Source organism: Pteropus medius, unplaced genomic scaffold (genome assembly GCF_902729225.1).
Source record: "Pteropus medius unplaced genomic scaffold, Ma_sr-lr_union100, whole genome shotgun sequence".
Lineage (NCBI taxonomy): Eukaryota > Metazoa > Chordata > Mammalia > Chiroptera > Pteropodidae > Pteropus > Pteropus medius.
The window spans coordinates 1257810-1278992 of NW_024350319.1; the positions used below are offsets into that span (position 1 = coordinate 1257810).

Sequence of the window (21183 nt, forward strand, 5' to 3'; positions counted from 1 at the left end):
GGGTTTTGGCATAGCAGGTGGTAGGTGCAAGAGGTGGCTATATTGTATAGAGGAAATATAGTTGAACTTTGGAAGTCAGGGATACCTTCAGCTCAAACTCTTACTGGCTTTGTAAATTTAAGGGAAAGTTAATTAACTTGATTTCTTTCTTTTAAGAATTCCTATTATAGATCTATTGGGAGAGTCAGATGGGGTCATCTCTAAAATGCCTGGCAAGTAGGAGCCTTTTTTCTGTGGTTTATTCTCTTCTCTGGAGTCATAATGCTTTGATTTCATTTAAAATCTTCTCCAGTGAACATGGTGCATTGAATGGAATCCCTGGCACAATCCAGTGGGGTTTAGACATTGTGTGTGTGTGTGTGTGTGTGTGTGCACGTGCACACTACTCAACTACTCGGCAAAAGGCTATAGACACTCATATTTTTAAACTTGATTGTGTTGTTCTCTTATTTTCCTTTGAACATGTCTTGTTTCTATTCTTGTGCAAACAAAAATACTTAAAGTTATGTGTGAACCTCTTTTGGAAGACTCCCTGAACACAAAATTGTTTTTTAAAAATTGTGTCATCATTAAGATGGACAATTTTTGACCTTTGTGCATTTGTCTGATTGCATAAATTTTTCTAAGGTCTTTTAATATAATTGGGCTGCAGATATATCTGATTCGATTTTTGCTTTGCTTTGTTTTCCTAAATTCTAACTCAGCTGCTTCCGTATTTTTTCTTCTACACGATACACATCTTGGTAATAACAGCCAATGTAGTTTGTAGGAGAGCTATAAAATATCGATTGCATATATGAGTAGTTTCCCAATTTTCTTAAATGGTACCTATAAATACCATCTCAGGACATAATTTAGTTTTTCCAAAAGGGAGATTGATTTTTTTAACTTGCATTACTTCAGTGGCTTAGAATTAAAAACAAGAATGTAGCTTGGAGTAAAATGAAAATGTAAGACCTCCTTTCCATTAAGCTCCTGATTTTGTTTTAGTTTTCTAGGGTTTTTAGTAACTAAACACTATGCATAACAATGAATGTGTTAAGTTTGATTATTTGTTCCATTCTTAATGCCTTAGAGTTGGAAGGGATTTTAAGTCCTCTGTCCAAGTGGCATTCTGTGCTGGATCCCTTCTATAGTAGCTTGACAGCCAACCCTGCCTTCTCTGGTGGCAGGGTCTTTTATTGCTAGACAGGTCTAATTGTTGGAAGATTTTTTCCTTATACTGAGATGAAAGCCAGCTCCTTGAAACTTTTACCTATAAACTGTCATCTACTTGTCTAACTTCAATCTTCCGGTGTCACATAAATTAAATCCACTAGCTTTTCAGATAATTGAAAATAGTTGCTAGGCACCACTTCTCCAACTTTGAAGTTGTCTTTCTTTCTCTCAAGAAAAAAAGCTCTAGTTCCCTCAACCATTCTTCCCAGGATATTATTTCTAGATTCTTTTTCAGCCTATTTCGCTATGATCCTTTTTAACTGCAGTGTCCACCACCACTCGCAACTAGCTAAATGTGGTAGGACTATTGTAGCTGTAGTGGATTTATTTCCAAATTTTCATCTCTTTGTAAATGAACACATTATTTGGGAGTATTTCTGAACAGTGTCCTGCAAGGCACACAGTAGCTCAGTTAGCCTCGTAAAACTGACTGTATTTGAGGGCAGATACCAGGAGCATCTCAGAATTTATGTACTCCAACAGCTACGTCAGGCCACTCAAATCTGTAGTCCTGTCCTTTGAGTGAAGAGCCAGATATCTCCTCTCTCTCGTGGCTCGTTCTGAGCATTAGGTTGGCTAAAGAATTAGGGACAAATTAGAAAGATTCCAGGAGTTTGGTGGAATCAACACTTAGCCTAAACATTGCAGAACATTGATAAGCCATGAACAAGTCATGACTAAATTTGCCCAGATTGTCATTAATTTTAGTTTATTTGGAATGTATTCCACATAGTTTTTTTTTCTATAACCCAGGACTAATATAGGTTTATGTTGATTGCCTTAGTGATGCCAATTCCTGAGAGGTAGTATGGTGTCTGTAAATAAGAGGGTGGGCTCTGAGCCACATAGCTGGGTTTGGAATCTGACTTGGCCACGCTGGCTCTATGGTCTTAGGCAAAGTAGCTAACCTTTTTTACTAACTTGCAAATGAGAGTAATTGTAGAGCTACCTCAAGGATTTGAGTTAATATGTGTTGGCAGGGCTGACACTAGGGTGAGGAGAGTGTCTCCTTTAGTGAAAAATTTAAGGGGGCACCAAAAAACTCTATAATCAAGTAAATAGTAGTTTAATGCAATAAAAAGGACAAAATACCAAAATTTAAGATAAAGACTAGATCCAACAGGATTAAGATTAGGGCGAGGTGAGTAAGAGTTGTATAAAGGCAGGGTCGGATCTTGTCTTTATTTAAAAATTTCATAGCTTTTCATCATGTATTATTTGCATTAATTTTGATATTTTAAACTGTTATTTATTTCTCATAATTATTACTGGTATTGTTATTGTACCCTCTTCAGGTGGGTGCCTCACTCATCTTACCCTAGTTTCAGGCCAGTGTGTTGGCGTTTGTTGTTTGAAGTGTGGAGAAGGCAAAATAAGTTTCCTCCTACCCTTCTAACTTCTGGACAGACTAAATCAAGTTAACGTGAGACAGATTAACAGGAGAAATGACCACATTTATTACATGTATGTGGGGTTCCCTAAGAATATGGGACTCAAGGACGGTTGTGTAGGCTTACATGCTATCTTAAGCTAAGGAGAAGGCAATTCACCTGAAGATTGGAAAGTAAATGTTTGGTAAAGAAATGTTTGTTGGGCCATCTTTACAATGAGGACACAGGAAGGACTAGCTGGGTTCTTCCCCGTCTACCACACTTAGTTCCTATCACAGTTATCTATCTATATGAGCTCGCTTCCTGGAAGCAGGTCCTTTGTCTAAATTCCTTTCAGGCAGTTAGAGGGAACGCCAAAGGTTTTTCCTGAGGTGTTCATTTCTTATAAGTAACCAGCTTAAAACAATATCCAAAAAGGCATATCCAAAAAAGGGTGACAGACTTTACATTGCCTCAATTGCAATGATGTATTTGTAGAGGAAATGAATTCTAAGAACTTTGTGGAAGGATTTTTTTTCCAGCATAGATATTTGTCGTAGATTGTCTCAGAGTGCCAGTTGTAATCTCATAATCAAAGTCAGTTTCAGGTTTTGAACGTCATGTTTCAAACACTGCTGGAGCTCAAACCCCAGAGAATAAAAAATGCGCACACTTAGCTTATGTCTAGCTTATGTCTTGCCAAGCCAAACAGTACTGAAACATTGCTTGTTCTTGATGGCCAGGATTGTGAAAGACAGTCACAGATGGTGGTTGAGCCATAGCTGGAACTACTGTTAGTGGACTTGAGATGTTCTAAGTGACAGAAGCCAGGAACCCACTGAGGAGTGGGAACTGGTGTTTCTAGAAGTTAAATTACGGTGATTGAATCTTTCTGTAATTCTGATTCTGCTTCAGTTTGCTCTTAGTTACATAGATCTGATTATAAACATGTCTTGGAAATCTGTTTCATAGTTAGTGGCCCATGAAAGGCAGAAAAAAAGTTGCAGAATCAATTTTTTAAAGCTTTATTCTTGGCAGTCTAAGTGTTATACAAGGCAAGGCAGCTGCTCTCTGTTCTGCCATTATCCCTATTGTAGTGTCTCCCTCCCTCCCTCCCTCCTTTTTTCTTTTTGATACGTATTTACTCAATGTTGCTTTCTGCACAATCTAGTAGAAATAGTTGCTCTTAAAAGGTTATATAAACTGCATGTTGTTGATGCTTTGCATAAAAAAGGTAGAGCTGACTAAACTAATAATCACCATAGACCTTATCATTGGGTTTGATTAGGTTTAAGTTTATCTAAAGATTTTAGCATTTTGTTTTTAGGTTGCAAAGTGGAATTCAATTGTGTACTTGACTAGTGGAATGAGTTTAAAACATGATTTTGTTGATGCTGCCAGACATTACTGCCTTGCTGTGGTGAAGCAGCTCAACTGCATGAGTTGGACCATTTTTAGAGACTCCAGGTAACTTACATTAAAAAACAAAAAAACAAAACAAAACAAAAAAAACAAGGATGGGAAATTTGTGTCTCAGAAAGAATATATGTCACCTTCTTTGCATCAGCTTTTAGAGAACTGCTTTGGGAGCTGAACTATACATGCCTACTTGTTTTCCTCTTATCATTTGGCAGGTGGAGAAAAAGTAAAGGTTTTAAAGTGAGTCTGAATTAGTATATCTGGTGGAGCATTCAATTTCCTATATATACTATTTGGAACAGCAATATGTAGCAGAAAACGTGTAGAGACTTGAGTATAGAATAAGCTCAGAGGGGCCAGTATACTAGCCGCAGTTAGATTTATGAGGGAAATACCCTGTTATCTAGGAACTCATATTGAATAGAGGTAACTGTGGGAATAGATTGTCTTACCCTGAAAGCGATCCCTGGTTTAATGGGCAGGGTTTAATGTTTCCTATTGGGTAATTTAGCAGCTCATCTTTAGATTAGTTAGTGAGGTGGAGTTCCCGAGTTGCTAGATGAAATCTAATGCTTTCTTCTCTTCCTTCTTGCCACTTCTGCTTCAGGGCCAGCTTGGACTGAGATTTGCAAACCACAAATCCTGGTTGTTACCTTTAGTCATTACGAGTTGAGGCATGAGAATGACTGCACTGCGCAGAAACAGACTTGCTCCCACAGTGGGGGTGATGGAAGATGCTGGGTAATAAATGGTCTGTGGCACTTGGCTGGTTCACCAGCATTATCTATTGGATTAGAAAGACTTGGGGCCTCATTATTTACTCAGTTGGTAAGTACGTAGCAGTCTACTTAACCGTCTACAGTACTGGCCACTCTCCTTAATTGCCTTTCTCAGATTTCATGCTTCTCCGGAACTCTTCACTTATGCTTTCCAGTCTTTTCCTGTAAGGGCTGCCCTTTTCTGCATTCCTTCACCCTGTGTTGAACACTACCTTTATTTTTCTCTCCCAAAGGACCCCTAATATAAGGTGATTGTTTTGAGGTTTGTATTGAGGGGGTGATGAGGATTAGAGTCTGGCACAGGCGCAACATCTTGGGGTGGCGTATTAGACACCACTACACTAATACCTGTCAGTCATTCACTGCACAGCCCTCTTGCATTCCTGGCTCCTCCTCTAGCTTAGAGTTCAGTTTGTGACCTTTCCGTTCTTTTCCCTTCCGGAGAATTTGCTGTTTTTCTGTCTCCCAGATTTCAGTACCTGTTACTTTATCTAGACAGTTTACCTCTTCACTATCAACCTCCCAAATAAATCTTTGCCCTACCTTTGCTAAGCCAAAAACTCATTAAATTGCTTTCCCTGAACAAAAGATCTGGAACAAAGCATAGACATGCTTTAAAAATTTTTAGTGTTTTTTAACTTAAGTAAATTTTTAGGTTAAAGTGTCTTATTTCTCCTCAAGTATCTAAGAGAGAGGAGTGTTATTAAGACTTAGTTTTCCTTTACTTAGGATGGACCCTGAAGTGTCAGGGTTTATTATTTTTTCTTGCTACATTTTTAAAAATTTTGCTTTTCTTTTCTTCCTTTTTTTCTTTTTCTTTCTTTTCTCTCTTCTTCTTCTTTTTTTTTTTAAATCCCATCTGCATTTATTCAACTTAAAAATTATTGAAGGAATCCTTTGCTCCCTGAGGCTTAGTTTAAATCCCTTGGCTGAACAAGATCTGCTCCTGAGGTGTTGGGAAGGGGAGAGGGCAGATGGTCGAACAAAGGATTCCAGTGTGGGAGGAATTCAGAGGAAAGGAAGGCTTTGGAGGCAGGATTTAGGAAGCCACCCCCTAGGGCATGTGTTAGGACTGCAGCCTCTGGGATAGCACTGCCTGGGAAGCTGGCCAACATCTTGATCAAGCACTTTGTATCTCCATTTCTTCCATACAAACCAAGAATAATAATGGTAGTAACTTTTAGTGTTGTAAGAATTAAATGAGCTAATACATGTAAGGGATTTGAGAAAGGCTTGGCTTAGAGTAATAAAATGTTTAATTTTTTAAAATGTGACCCATAATAGTGTTGAAATAAATTTCTAGGCCCAAGAAGGAATGGCTCCTGTCTGGGGTGCCACATCAGCATGCTGAAACTTAAATGACTTCCATGCCCCTGTAAATGCTCTGTTTGACCAGAAACGCAGTCTGTCCAGTCAGCCAATCCTCACCTGCTAGACCAACCCTGGGCCTTCTCACCCTAAACCAGTTTGGTTGTGCAGCCCCAGCCAATCAGTTATTTTATATTTTTCTCTTTTTTGTTTTTTATTTTATAAAAGCTTCCTGCCATCTACCCCATTTTTGTAGTTCTCCTAGACTGTCTACTTCATGAGTGTTAAACTTTTTATCATCTAAACTGTCTTTAATTTTTTTAACAGTAGCAAGCAATTTAACCTTGCAATTAAGTATATACATACAATTGTGTAAAACTGACACACATTTTAAAATTGACAATATTCTCCCTTTTTGTGTACAAAACACTGTTTAGTTTTTTAAATAAAAACCTCCAAAGTATGCAATGATCTTGACAGCAGTTGGACGACTACTGGTCCAGCACTTAAAGCACAAACAGTTATGTACAGTACATAACACTTGCTAATGATAATAAATGACTATGTTACTGGTTTATATATCTACTATACTATACTTTTTATCATTATTTTAGAGTGTACTTTTTCTACTTGTTAAAAAGTTTGCTGTAAAGCAGTATGCCGTTATGCCTGCAGCAACCTCATACATCAGGTACTTACTACATCTCTTAAGTGCATCATTTTCTCTTGCTTTGATTTTGTACAGTAACATGCTTACAGGCATGTAGCCTAGGAGCAGTAGGCTAGACCATTAGGTGTGTAGTAGGCTATACCATCTAGGTTTGTGTAAGTGTACTCTATGACGGGGATCCCCAGCCCCCAGATTGTGGACCTGTACCTGTCTGTGGCCTGTTATGAACCAGGCTGCACAGCAGGAGGTGAGCAGAGAGTGAGCAAGATCCATTTGTATTTCCAGCTGCTCACCAACGCTAGCATCACCACCTCAGCTCCACCTCAGATCATCAGGCATTGGATTCTCATAGGCGCACGAGCTCTATTGTGAACTGTGCATACAAGGATCTAGGTTGCATGCTCCTTATGAGAATCCTAATGCCTGATGATCTGAGGTGGAGCTGAGGCGGTGATGCTAGTGCTGGGGAGCGGCTGCAAATACAGATTAACATTAGCAGAGAAATTTGACTGCACAGAAACCATAATAAATCAATTGCTTGTAGACTCATATCAAAACCCTATCAGTGAGTACCAAAGACAAGTTGCATCTGGTAGTAGGCTTTATAGTGGCAAGTGAATTGATGTACTTCAATTGTACAGCTGTATCTGATGGCATCTGATTCTGCATTATGGGGAGCTGTATAATTATTTCATTATATATTACAATGTAATAATAGAAATAAAGTGCACAATAAATATAATGTGCTTGAATCATCCCAAAATTCCATCCCCCACCCTGGTCTGTGGAAAAATTGTCTTCCACAAAACTGGCCCCTGGTGCCAAAAAGGTTGGGGACCACTGCTCTATGATGTTTGCACAACGATGAAATGGTGGCCAGATGACATATTTCTCTGAAAGGATCCCTGTTCTTAAGAGATATGTGACTATAATTGACATACGATATTTTATTAGTTGCAGGTGTACAACATAATGATTTGATATTTGTGTACATTGCAAAATGATTACCACAATAAGTCTAGTTAACATCCATCACCATACATAGTTAAAGAATTTTTTTGTGTGATGAGAACTTTAAAAATCTATTCTCCTAGCAGCTTTCAAATATGTAGTACAATATTAACTATAGTCACTATTTTGTATCTATGAGCTTGGTGGTGTTTTCGTTTGTTTGTTTGTTTTTACATTCACATATAAGTGAGAACATATGATAGTATTTGTCTTTCTGTCTGACTTATTTCACTTAGCACAATGTCCTCAAGGTTCATCATCGTTGTCATAAAATGGCAAGATTTCATTCTTTTTTTATGACTGAAGAATATTCCATTGTATATGTACTGCTTTTCTTTATCCATTCATCCATTGATGGACATTTAGGTTGTTTCCATATATTGGTTGGCTATTGTAAATAATGCTGCAATAAACATAGGAATACGTATATTTTTTTGAGTTAGCGGTTTTGGTGTTTTGGCTAAATACCCAGAAGTGAAATTGTTGGATCATATATGATAGTTTATTTTTAATTTTTTTGAAGAAAGTCCTTGCTGGCTGCCTTCTGGTATTATATTGTTGTTCTTTCTGAGTGTTAAAGGATGATTGCATGTCAGCCTACTCAGTAGACTTTATGACCCCATTGGGAGCCCTATCAGAAAAGAGTGCTAGCATCAGCTGTTTCTCTCCTTCTCTTTCCCCTTGCTTGCAGGACTGTCTGCTACCAGCTCTGGAAGGCTGGTGAGTGTGGCACATCTTTGGTGTCCTTGCTGTAGTTCTCCACCAGAGCATTGTCAGAGAGCTAGGAGGGAGGGAGAAGGGAGGGAAGAATCTCTCTGGGCAGCAGTTGCAATCCATCCTGTTTGAGCAGATGGCACTGGAGGAAACAGCAACTTCCCTCGTGCTGATCTACAGCCAGGATCCTGCACAGAGAGGCAGCTGAAAAGGCGCCTAGCACAGCCAGATCCATACCCTGGGCCTTCTGCAATGAAAAGGAATTCCTTTTTATGATGGTTTAAAAATGAAATTCCTCCCTTTCCTCTTAATGGAGCTAGTAATTGGGTTGTGATAAAGTTACAGGAGAGGTAGAGAAAATCTAGAGAGCTTAAGAGATTTAAAGTATGATCCTCGTCCTCAGGGCTGAAAGTGCCTGGTATAGTGGATACTGAGGCAGATTTACAGAACGTGAGCTTGAGGAGATGGTTAAACACTCTGGGTCTAAAACTCATCTACGATTTTGGCAAACCTTTCGGATTACTCGCCTTTTTCCCATTTGTTCCCTTGCCCAACTTCTGTTGCCTCCATCCTTATCTGTTTTTTCTCCTCTGCTGCTTATATAAGGCAGCACATGGTACTACGCCAGATGTTCATGGTGTGTTTACAAGTGCATGTGTTCCTATTTCTGGGCCAAGAAAATACTCCTGACATAGGACATCCAAGATTTTTTGGCTTCTGAAACTCCAACATCCTTTTATTTCATGATTTATTTAAAGTCTTAAAATGAGGTTACTGCACTATCTTATTCTTTGAATCAGTATGAAGGGTCAAATAATAATTGATCTGCTAGTGGGGTAAGAAAGCTTACGGACAAAGAATCTGCTGGATATCCTTTGTGCTTAGATATCCTTTGTGCTTAGATATTGGATCACCTTCTTTCTCAGAAATGCTAGCCCCTCCTCTACCCAAAGTCATGGCTTTTGTCCATGCATATTTTTACTTTGGCTATTACTGAAACACACCCACTGCCAACACATTTCTGGACCCAGAGTTACAAAATTAGACTAAATGAATGTAAATATCCAGTCTGGCTAGAGAAAAAAAGAGCAAAGAGACCTAACAAAGCATTCCCAGGAAGTTTTCCTGGCAAGGTATATAGACACTAACAGATATTGCAGACCTGTGTTCTGGTCTGGACTCCACTCCTCACATCTAGAATGGGTATAATGATCCGTGCCTTGATTGCCATGGAAGCGGGGAGACTTTCCTTAATCTCTGTGGTCCCTCACCTTACCACAGAGGTATAATCTTGGTGTTTGAAATGCTGGCATGGATTGAGGCATACTGGGGAAGCCAGTCCTCTAATCTTCACAGTGGCCACAAAGTCAGGTATAGGGAATTGAAATTCTACCTTTGAAAGACAGAGGTAGAAGGGTCCAACTCTGTCGTGCAGCTGTGGAAACTCGAAGCCACGATAAATGAAGTACACTGATGTGTTCAATCCTGCAGACAGTCACACTTGGAAGCAGAACTAAGAGCCAAGACTCTTGATTCCCAGCTTGGTGAGTATTCCTTGTATCATATAAACTCTGCCTTATTATAAAGCCATTCTAGTGTTTTTAAAAGGGTATTTCACCTGAATAAAAAGGTGGATATTAAGAATAAATCAATTGTATGATCTACTTATATGTGGAAGCTAAAAAAACAGAACGACGATAACAAAAAGCATGGATACAGAGAACAGATTGGTGGTTGTCAGAGGTAGGGGGTGGGAGGGTGGGCAAAACGGGTGAGAGGCTTAAAAGGTGCAAACTTCCAGTAATAAAATAAATAAGTCATGGAGATCTATGTACAGCATAGTGACTGTAGTTAAAGAATACTGTATTGCATATTTGAAAGTCACTGAGAGAGTGGATCTTAGAAGTTCTCATCATAAGAAGAAAACTTGTAACTATGTATGAAGACTGATGTTAACTAGACTTATTGTGGTGATCATTTCACAATATATACAGATATCTAATCATTATGTCGTGTGCCTGAAACTAATGTCATCTGTCAATTATACCACAATAAAAAAAAGAAATCTCACTATAAATTCTTTCATTTTTAATCTTACAATTAGTGGTTAAGAGATGCAAATTTGTACTTTGCACAAACGTGGGTTCAAATCTAGGTTAAAAGAAAAATTTTTTTTCTATTGACTTCTCTTTTGATCTAGGGAATGCTTAAATATATAGCTCACAGATTCAAATAATTTGAGTTACAATTGTCTTTGGTTAAAACACCAATAATAATTGTCCCTATGGTGAGCTCAATATTGTACCTGAAGCGTAATAGCAAAGAAAGAAGCATTTTGAAGACAGGTGTACTCTGTGTGAAGTCACTATTGTTGTCAGTGACTTGATCTCACGGGAATCTTAGTCTGATGTAGTCCAACGGAGCAAAGAATAAATAGGATTAAATCGTACTTTAGAATTTCAAAGTTTTGTATTATTTTATATTTAATGAGTTATAATGCTGTCTTTCTTACCTTCTTTAAACATAGTTTACAAAGTCTTGTGATTTGTCAGGAAACCTTTAGGGTAAGATTATACAGACACCCAGAAGAAGAGACAGCTCAAAGAGACACAGCAGATTTTTGGTGGTCTAATCTAGTATAACTCCTCACTTGGGGTGACTTATAAGTACCAACATGTTAGTTTGAAAATAAGTTGTTTCCTTCATGCTAAACTTTCTGCTTCTGTTAGAGAATATTCTGGAGTCTTAATCTCAGAAATCTTTAAGAGTTGACTCATGCACATTTTGTGGGTGTTTAAGAATGTGAGATAGCTTCAGGAGAAGCAGGCATCCACTTGTAGAAACAGATCCTTTCTTGTTCAAGAGTCAGGCCAGGGATCCAAATGCAGCCTGTGGTAATGATCTTTCTGCACCAGCTTGAATCGGCTGAAGCAATAGTTGTGAGAACCATTGACAAAAAAGTATGAAATGTCCCTTTATGTAAGACTAGTCAGATAATGGAATGTTGCTTAATTCAATAATTTATTTTACTCAGTTATTCAAGGCTTGCCAAAGAATTAGACCATAAGATCACATTTAAAGGAAACACTGCTGCACATCATCTTACTGTGTGATCGAGAAGGTTTTTCTGAGTTTTAATTGCCTTAAATTCATAACTGTTGTTATAGGACTGTTGAACAATACGATAGGTACAAGGTGTGATAGGGGTGTAGTGAGAAGAAGGTTCATCTGATAATTTATAGGACCTTGGGGACAGGAAGATGGGGAATCTAAAGATATAATAGTATCCGTACTAGAGTATATCTCAAGTATCTTTAGTAGGTAGTATCTCAAGTAGAGTGGCTCCTATTGATTGTTAAATAAGATAGTCTCTGGCCTCAAGGGGATTATAATTTGGTATGGAAGCTGTGTAAACAACTTTCATTCAACAGTGAAGACTGAGATGTAGGTAGAGGTACAACCACATATGTTTGTGCAGACTGACCTGCATGGAGTGTATGTGTGTTGCGGGGGAGGACAGCTGGCTGAGGTTGTGCATGAGGCCTGCAGTCCAGCCTGGGTTCTGTCCGCCAAGCTGTGTTCCTTGGTATACAGCTGAGTCAGCGTGGAGGAATGGGCATCTTCCAAAAGGGATGTCTTTTTTTCTAATCTGTACAGAGGCACCATGTGGACTAGCTTCAGTCCAGGTGCTGCTGGAGTACAGAAGAGGGGATTACTGCTCTGAAGGAAGTAGAAAATACATGGTTGTGAGGTGGCTGCTACACATAGTACTCGAAGGGTCAACTTTTGCTGGGCCTTCAAAGCCCAGCTCCAGGGCGGGAATCTTTCCTTGGGTTTGGGGTCACCTTAAGGTATCTGCTTCTGTACACCGCATAAGGGAAAGACCACAGTCCTTTTTGACTTGTGCCAGGCACAACAAAGGGATCAGAGGTTGGGCAATAAAGGAATTGTGGTGGCACGTAAGGTTCAAGGAGTAGTTCTAAGCTAGATCAGAGTGACCTTGAATGCCGTGTTATCCTGTAGGCTTGGGGTTTGCATTGTTGCTGTTAGAGGAAGAAGAGGAAGCAACTTGTGCCAACTCATGTTTTGGGAAAGTCCCTCTGGGAGTTGAGCAGAGGATGGATTAGGGCCTTTGGCACAAGTAGAGGTACAGGATTGCAGGTCATTTAGCGTTTGATAGGAAGCAGCTGTTCAGAAACACCTGCTATAAGTTTTTTATTTAGTTAGTTGAAGGTGTAATGCCTAATGTGTAAGCAAAGTGGTTACACAGAACAGGACCAAGTATTTCCCCATAGGACCTACTGTCACCAAGTAGGCAAGTCTTGCCAGAGTTCACAAGGAAGCTCAATTCTCACTATGCTCTTGTCCCTTTACACAGAGGCTTCACCATTCCAGAAGAATGTTAAGGTTCTGCACCCAATTTCCAGCGTTGGTGTGTGCGTGTATGTGGGGAGTTTGCACACCACCAACAAGCAATTCTTTAATACTGGCAGAGTGACCTACAATTGAACTCAATTCTGACACTGTCTATCTGGAGACAGGGTCAGATCCCACAGATTAAGGGCTCAGTCCTCCATTTCAGATGCCAGTCATCAGCCCAAGTTGTCACCTGTGCTTCTGACCTACTGACTATAAGTCAGAAGTTTCCTCCTCGGGATCAATTAATTTGCTAGAGCAGTTCACAACTCAGGAAACCCATTTATATACTCACTAGATTACCAATTTATTACAAATGATATTAAAGAATATGAATCAACAGCCATATGAAGAGATATAGAGAGCGAGGTCCTGGAAAAGGGAGCTTCCGTCCTTGTGGAGTCTGAGGTCTAGTACATTGATGTGTTCCGATTTCCTAGCCTTGAAGCTCTCCAAACCAAAAACCTTTTGGGTTTTTATGGAGGCTTCATTACGTAGGCTTGGCTGATTAAACCATTGGCCATTGGTTGTTGAGTCAACTTTTAGCCCCTCCTTCCAAGAAATTGGGATGGGAGTGAAAGTGCACCCCTCTATTGATGGTTAGTTTCCCTGGCAACCAGTGCCTGCCCCAGGGTGATTTCCAAAAGCTACCTCATTAACATCAACCCAGTTATGGAAAGGAACTTATTATGAAGAACAAGACACCCATTTCACCTGTAGGGCTCTGGAACATTTTTCAGGAACTGAGGACAGAAGACCAAGTAGTAACAAAAAAGATGCTGTCATTGCTCTTATCACTCAGGAAGTTCCCAGGGTTTTGGGAGCTGTGAGCGCCACTTTGGACCAATTATGTATTTCTTATAAATCACAATGTTGCACATGTGCTCTAACATTCAAAGTGCTTCTGTTCCAGGAAATGCTCACAAACATCGTGGGACAGTATAGTACAATAAGTGGTTAAGAAAATGGGTTCTGGTGCCATCCTGCTTGAGTTTGTGTCCCAGCTCCACCACTTATTAGCTTAATTACTTTGGGCAAGTTACATAACCTCTCTGTGTTTCAATCGACTTACATGTGAAATGGAGACAATCATAGCACTGACCTTGTGGGTATTTATGAGGATTAAATGGGTTTATGTGTATAAACTGCTTAGGACAACACCTGGCATATAGGAGCAAATATTTATTCTCTCCACATCCTTGAATGAAATTTGCAAAGATGCATTATTCCAAGTCCTTTACACGTATTAATCACATACAAATTAAAAAAAAAAAAAACTTAGGTGGTATTATTCCCATTTTATAGATGGAGAAACTAATACAAAGGCATACAATGTGGTCAAAGTCTTAGAAGTCTTTAAGTGGCCGTGTCAGGATTTGGACCCAAGAGGCATGGCTCTAAAGTATATGTCTTGGCCGTTATGCTAGATTCAGAAGTTTCTTCGTAACTACCAATAATAAGTGTCATGGAGTGCATGAAAACCATATCTTTTTGGTGTAGAGGAAAAGAAAACCTGGCTTTGAGGAAGGCCAATCGAAGGATGGATACTGGACATCTGAAATGAGTCATTTGAGTTAAGTGCCAAAGTGCCTTAAATTTAGGAGTTTCCTCTGTAATTTCTGCCTTTAAAGGTCTATTTTTTAACCAGCTTTTTTTTTTTTAAAGCTTATTTTCTTAATAGAAGAGATTCATCAAAGTGATATCAAGGATAAACAGTTTATAGAATGAAGTTTTTCTTCATTTTATTTATTTTTCCAAGTAACACTTCAGTGCCAAGATATTCTTACGAGTGGGGGATAAAGAACTTGTAGTTTTGCAGAATCACAAAGCTACAGTTCCTTTTGACCATGCCTCATATGGGGCATGTGCGTGCACGCATGCGTGCGTGTGTGTGTACATGTACACTATGTGTGTGTTTTGGCGTTTTCAATGACCTTTTGGAGCAGGGATGATACTGGGAGTGGCAGCGGTGTCTCCTAGTTCTAGGCAGCCAGCCTTATGAAGGAATCAAGCTCTTTTACAGGGGTTTTTCACTCAGCGTTTTCTGGCATAAAAGGACAATGAAAAAGACATTGAATTGTTATCTGTTTCTGTTATTTAGCCAGGCATCTTGGGGAATTTGCTTGCTATGTGGACGCTTGTCTAGCTCTGTTTTCCATATTCGGTTTGCCGTCACTTATAGGTAATCAGAAAAAAAGACTGTGTGTCTACAGCCTTTCTTTGGAATTCCATGTGAGAAATTAGAGCAGGTATATATATGTTTTAGCCAAACATGCTAGTGTTAGCATTTAATGATGCTCCTTTATCTTTCCAGTAAATGGACAAAGGCAGATGAAGGTTCTGTTTTCTGGAATGGGCCTCTGTCTTCTGACCAGTGTTTTATTTCTGGTTTTTTTTTTTTTTTTTTTTTTTATAGTCGTGAGGTCTTCATTCAGATGCAGGTACTTTGTTAAATCCATTTTGCTGTGGCTGCTGACCTGTCTAGATTTTCATGGTGGGGACTGAAAGGCGTGTTGGGAGTTTGATTTTGTATCAAATGGAGGATGTGTTGTCTGTCCTGCTCCAGAGAAGAGCCAAGGCTGCCACAAATAGTTGGAAAAGTATGTTGTGCTTAGATCTTTCTCTTAACTAGTAAGTTGGATTAAGATGGTTCTGGATGTCTTCCATAGAGTTTTTTAAGCTTAGAGTTGCTCATCTACATTGGGTTAGCTCAAGGTACCCTCTCAAGGGCAGAAGGCCTTCTGACGTTGCTTCTGCTTTAGTGCAGGCCTTCATCTTGTGTTTCGATTATTATCACAGCCTCCTTGACTTCTACCACTCCAAGGCCATTCAAATTGCACATTGTGGTGGGCATGTGACCTGTGTAGTCATGCAAAGCCTTGTACTTAATTTGTTGCTTTGCTATTGCCATCTTGAAATTTTTAATTTTTGAATAAGGAGGTTCCACATTTTCATTTTGCATTGGGCCCTGCAAATTAAGTAGCTGGTCTTGGCTGTGGGAATGGCATTTCTAAAACTACCTATTTTTAAAACAAATCTTTCAAAGTCTATACTTCTCATCCTACTCGTCTAGCTCTCTCTCTCATGGCGTGCTCTGCTTCAGCTGTCACGACTTGAAGCTCTTCCAGGTATGCCAAGCAGCCTCATGCCTCTGCAACATTGGCTCATGGTATTTTCTTCTCCTCACTTCTCCTTCTATGACCTGGTTCATCTCTATTTATGGTTTGAAATGCCAAAAAAATGACTCAGTTATGAAACCTAACATGACTAACTCAACTAGTACTAATCATACTGTGTCTCATATTTCCTCGGAAAAAGTTGATACCTGACAAAGTTGGGCTGTATTGATCTTGGGATCATGGTTCTGCAATACCTGTGCAGGATGATCAGATATATTCAACCATTTTACCGAGTGAAAATGTTTTTCTGTCATCTTCAAGATGTTCATTCATTGATTCACCAAATTTTTATGGAGCATCTAATACATTCCAGACTGTATTCTAAGTACTGAGGATATGGCATTGAACAAAATATTTTACTTTTATTCACTGAGTTAATTAGTTGGGTGAGGCAGAAAATTAGGTAAACAAATACATCAATATATGACATGTAAAGTCTGGAGTTCTAGAAAACAGTGCAAAGTAGGATGAAGGTAATGGAGATGTGTGTTTCTCCTGTGCTATTTATGTAGGGCGGAAGATCTATCTGAGGTGATACTTAATCAGAGACCTGAGTGAAGTGAAGGCTTGATCCACGTGAAGCTGTGGCAGAAAGAATGTTGTGCGACAACAAGTAAAAAGTCCCTTAAGTGGGCAAGTACTTGTGGTCTTCAGGAAACTACAAGGAAGCCAGTATGGCTAGAACAGAGTGGGCAGTGAGAGATGGGGTTAAAGAATGAGGGCCTGATCACACAGGGCCTTGTAGCCAAGGCGAGGACTTTGGCTTATACTGAGAGAGAAGGAAAGCTATTGGAGGGCTATGATTAGCTTGCATTTTAAAAGGCTCACTCTATGTGTTGTATTTATGCAACGGAGCCATCTCAAATGCTATTGAGAAGTAAAGTAAGCTAAGCACTGTGAATCGATTGTTTAGGTATTGCGATTATTTTGGTTGACTGATGTGTAGAAAACCCCAAAAGCAATCTTTTGATTTTGTAGCAGGTCAGAGATTGGTATGGGTAAAAGACCCACTGTGATCTAAGCTGTGGGGTTCTTTATCAGTCTGCTGATTCTTTGGCCAGTTACCTCCTCTTCACTATATAAAGATCTATAAATTAGGTTTTGGAGCATAACTCACTGCTCCCTTCCTTACTCTGTGCTGTCTGAGAAGCCATGCACTCCCGTTAACTACCCAAGTAGCCGAAGACCATCATTGTACTTTTCTCTCCTCACAATGACATAGCTTCTCAGCAGCCATCCTCACAGTTTGCTCGTGTTTGTTCTCAACAGTTCCTGTCGCATTATTATGTTTTGGTCAGTTGTCTTGGGTCTGAGGGACACTGTGGAAGTAAAATTTCAAGAGCTTGATATTCAATTAGATATAAAGAATGAGAGAAGTAAAAAAAAAAAAAATCAAGACGACTGGTGTTTAATCTTAGGTGACATCTGAAGAGAGTGATGCCATTGTCTGAGACAAGAAACACTAGGGCAAGAAGAATGGGAGGGGATGTGTGATTTTGGACATAATAGTTTGAGATATCAGTGGGAGGTACATAAGGAGCCATTTAGCAGACATTTAGAGGTCTCAGGGGCATCATTTTGAATACCGTTCTTCACTAAATTACTGAATCCATATGTACCCCTATACCATAAATCCTCCATCTGAAGGGACCCAAAACATCCTCAATCCAGTTGTCAGAATCCCTCTACAATATCCCTTCCTAGGCAGTCTTTGAGTTTCCATTCAAATATTTAGGCAACTTTTTCTATCCACTTGCAATTCTCACTACTCGTCCTAATTCTGTGTTTGGAGAGTGAATAAAATAATGCCCTCTTCGTGTGTGAAGTATCAGTTTATGGATAAATTGTTATTATGTCCTTCTCTGGATCTTCTCTTTTCCAGATAAGACATTCCTTATGCTTTCACTGTTTCCGTGTGGGATATTTGGAGCCAGTTCACATGTTGGTCTCTCACCTTGAAGATGTGTATTTGTTGTATAAATAAATGTACCTTAAAGTTTGGTGGATGGGACTAAGAACAGGGTTCTAGGGCAGGCTGGCCTGACCGTGGCAGAATAAAACAGCACCAAACTTGTCAATTACTCCCAGCATACTATCTGACAGTGATTTTTCAGCTACGAAACATACATATCATACAGGTATTGCCAAGAGAACTGAAAGCATATGTTCACACAAAAACTTGTACAGGAATGTTCATTGCAGCATTATTCATAATAGCCAAAAGGTGGAAACAACCACAATGCCTATTAACTGATGTATGCCTAGACAAAATACAGTGGAGTAGAAATATTCAACCATGAAAATGATTGAAGTACTGGTATATGGTACAACATGAATGAACCTTGAAACCACATGTTGTGTGTGATTTCGTTTATTATGAGATGTATAGAACAGGCAAATCTATAAAGACAGAAAGTAGGTTAGTAGTTGCCAGGGGCTAGGATAGAGGAGGAAATGGTGAGTGACTGCTAATGGGTATAAGATTTCTTCCTGGTGAGATAAAAATGTTCTGAAATTAGGTGATGGTGATGATTACACAACAATGAGAATGTATTAAAAACCACTGAGTTGTACATTTTAAAATAGTGAATGTTATGGCATATGTCGTATCTCAGTAAAGCTGTCATTAAAAAAAAAAATGGGTATGACCTATTTGAAGTGAGGATTAGATGAACTAACACAAAATGCTTAAAACACAGTACGTGGAACATAGCATATACTCAGTTAATGACTGTTATTGTTGCTCTTAAGGAAGGTAATACTACTTAAATATCAGTAAGCTGCAACTTTTCGTCACTGCTACCTTTGTAAAATATTACCTGTTATATAGTATGCAATCAAAGAATACTTGCTGAAATGAATGCGCTTTCTTCACATTCACGTTCAGCCACATTCAGGAATGTGGTTATCATTTGTCTTCTGATTCTTGCAGCATGTTACTGAATCCGTGTCATTGGGCCTAACATTGAGCTACTTTTGTGCAGTAGTAGTAATCAAGTGATGTAGAGCTCCTCACACCTCATTTTTCACTGTTGGAGCTAGGAGTGTAGACTCATTCTGGGAAAGAAAAGGCTCTACCTTGAATTCAAGGTGATGGTGGGGGCAAAACGATTTTTGAGCCACCCCCCCCTCCGCCGTAATGTAATTCAGCTTTATGTTTTTATAAGAATTCAATTGGCCTGTCAAGAATGTGGTTCCTAATGGTTCATTATAAGTTCCCTGGAGAGCGGAAGACTTCATCATGATTTAAAAAAAAAAAAAAATCAGTTCCTAGAAATTTAACTGATTTAAATTGATAATTTGTTCTGCCGAACTCAACTCACAATTTCTACAAATAAGAATTCATTTTAAATTAAGATAGAAGCATTTTTTCCTCTGAAAATAACTTTAAAAATTCTCATCCTTTTGTGAACTTGGCATTCCACTAATAACACTGAATTGCTTTTACAACTATGTTGCAAGGTGCCACTTGCTTACACTGAGGCTCATGAAAAGAAAGAAACCTGTTGTTTGTATTATCTAGCATTCTTTCTAGAAAACCAGTGGAAATTTTTTTCCTTTGGTCTCTAAGGACTGATTATGCTTCTCAGCTTCCTTTACTTTTCTGCATATCATGAACCATGTGGTTGATCACGTTTCCTTATTATTACAAACTGTCGGGAGGCTCAGCATCCAGTGTGTAGCTCATCTCTAGGAAGTAGCCAAGATTTCTTTCCCTGCCTTTTGTGTACCACGCTCCCTCTAGACTCAGACTTTGTTTCTTACTCTATTTTCTCTTTGCCTAATTTATATTTTCTTTTATTTTTATTTCTGTCTGTGTCTATCTTCAAGATCTGCTTTTATAATTCTTTGGGAGACAAATGAGAGACAGAGGCCACCATTTTTGAAGACAATATTTAAAACCTTGCTGTAAAAACATCTACCTATAACTTTACCCCCATACCAACAGGGCAGAATGGGAGAGAAGGCAAAATGATCAAGAAAAGAGTTTGTAAGCTTTTTATTTTTTTTGAAGCTTTTTTGAGTGTCTCTTTTTCCTGTCTTTTTAATAGAAATTGGTGATATGGCAAAGCAGTACATAGGGAAAGGTCTTTTGGTTCCAGATCATGTGATCACACGCTTAATGATGTCGGAGCTGGAGAATAGGCGTGATCAGCACTGGCTACTAGATGGTGAGTTGAACCTGTGGGTAAGCTGGATTTCTGTGCATAGTTGGGTTCTCTATTGAATTCCATTATTGTTCCAGTTTTGACGATGCCTTTTGTTTCCATGACTAAGTCTTCATGAATATAACTCCTCTGAAATCAGAGGTTCTTTCATCCATAATAGGCCACATGAATTAAAGCCATGAGTTATCATTTTTCACCTGTCAGATTAACAAAAAACAGAAAATCTGAAAATCTTTTCTTGAGTGTGTTGGAATTAAGTATTGTTGAGAGTATAACGTGGGCAACATTTGGAGGGCAGTTTAGCGATCTATACTTTTTGTTCAGCAATTTTTATGCTAAATTTCTTGCCTAAGATATATCTTCAAGGATGTTTATTTTCAGCATTATTTGTAAATAGTAAGATATTGGTAGCAACCTAAGTATCAATCATAGGGATGCCTTAAATTTTTGTATGTTTATTCCCCAAATAATTTACCTATGTGTTGACATAGATAGATCTCTAAGTTAAATTGCCAAGTGAAAAAAGCTAGTTGCAATATAGTATCATATATTATTATTATTTATGTAAAAATGGAGGGTTGATATATTATTACTAACAAACACATGCATGAACTAGCTATCTTTGGAAGGATGTTAAAAATTTATAACAGTGGTTGGCTCTGGGTAAGGATTAGGGTTGAGGAGAGACTTACCTTTCACTGCATATACCCTTGATACTGCTTGATGTTTAATATGTATTGAAACAACATATGGAACTGATTTAAAAACTCAGTGGTTCCTAAACTTTTTAGGCATTATGGATTTCTTGATGACAACTATGATATTTCATACAGATGCTCACATACAAAGTATTGCATAATTTTTTATTCCAACAAACTTGAGTTCAGGATTTTCTACTTTAAGTTTGCCCAGTATAAATCTTTTGATTTA

General features: G+C 38.7%; 1 protein-coding gene across 4 annotated transcripts in view; it reads left to right on the forward strand.

The window, feature by feature from the left end:
* AK4 (adenylate kinase 4) overlaps positions 1 to 21183 on the forward strand; it is a 72323-nt gene that overhangs the window by 20758 nt on the left and 30382 nt on the right. For 2 of the 4 annotated variants that reach the window (XM_039838492.1, XM_039838491.1), the window contains exon 3: positions 20137 to 20256. The exons of 1 other annotated variant lie outside the window; for it this stretch is intronic. In XM_039838492.1, the coding sequence (XP_039694426.1) occupies positions 20137 to 20256 (120 nt within the window). Of the gene's footprint in view, positions 1 to 4644; positions 4836 to 20136; positions 20257 to 21183 lie in introns of those variants that run through there. One more of the 4 variants, XM_039838493.1, reaches the window with a different exon arrangement.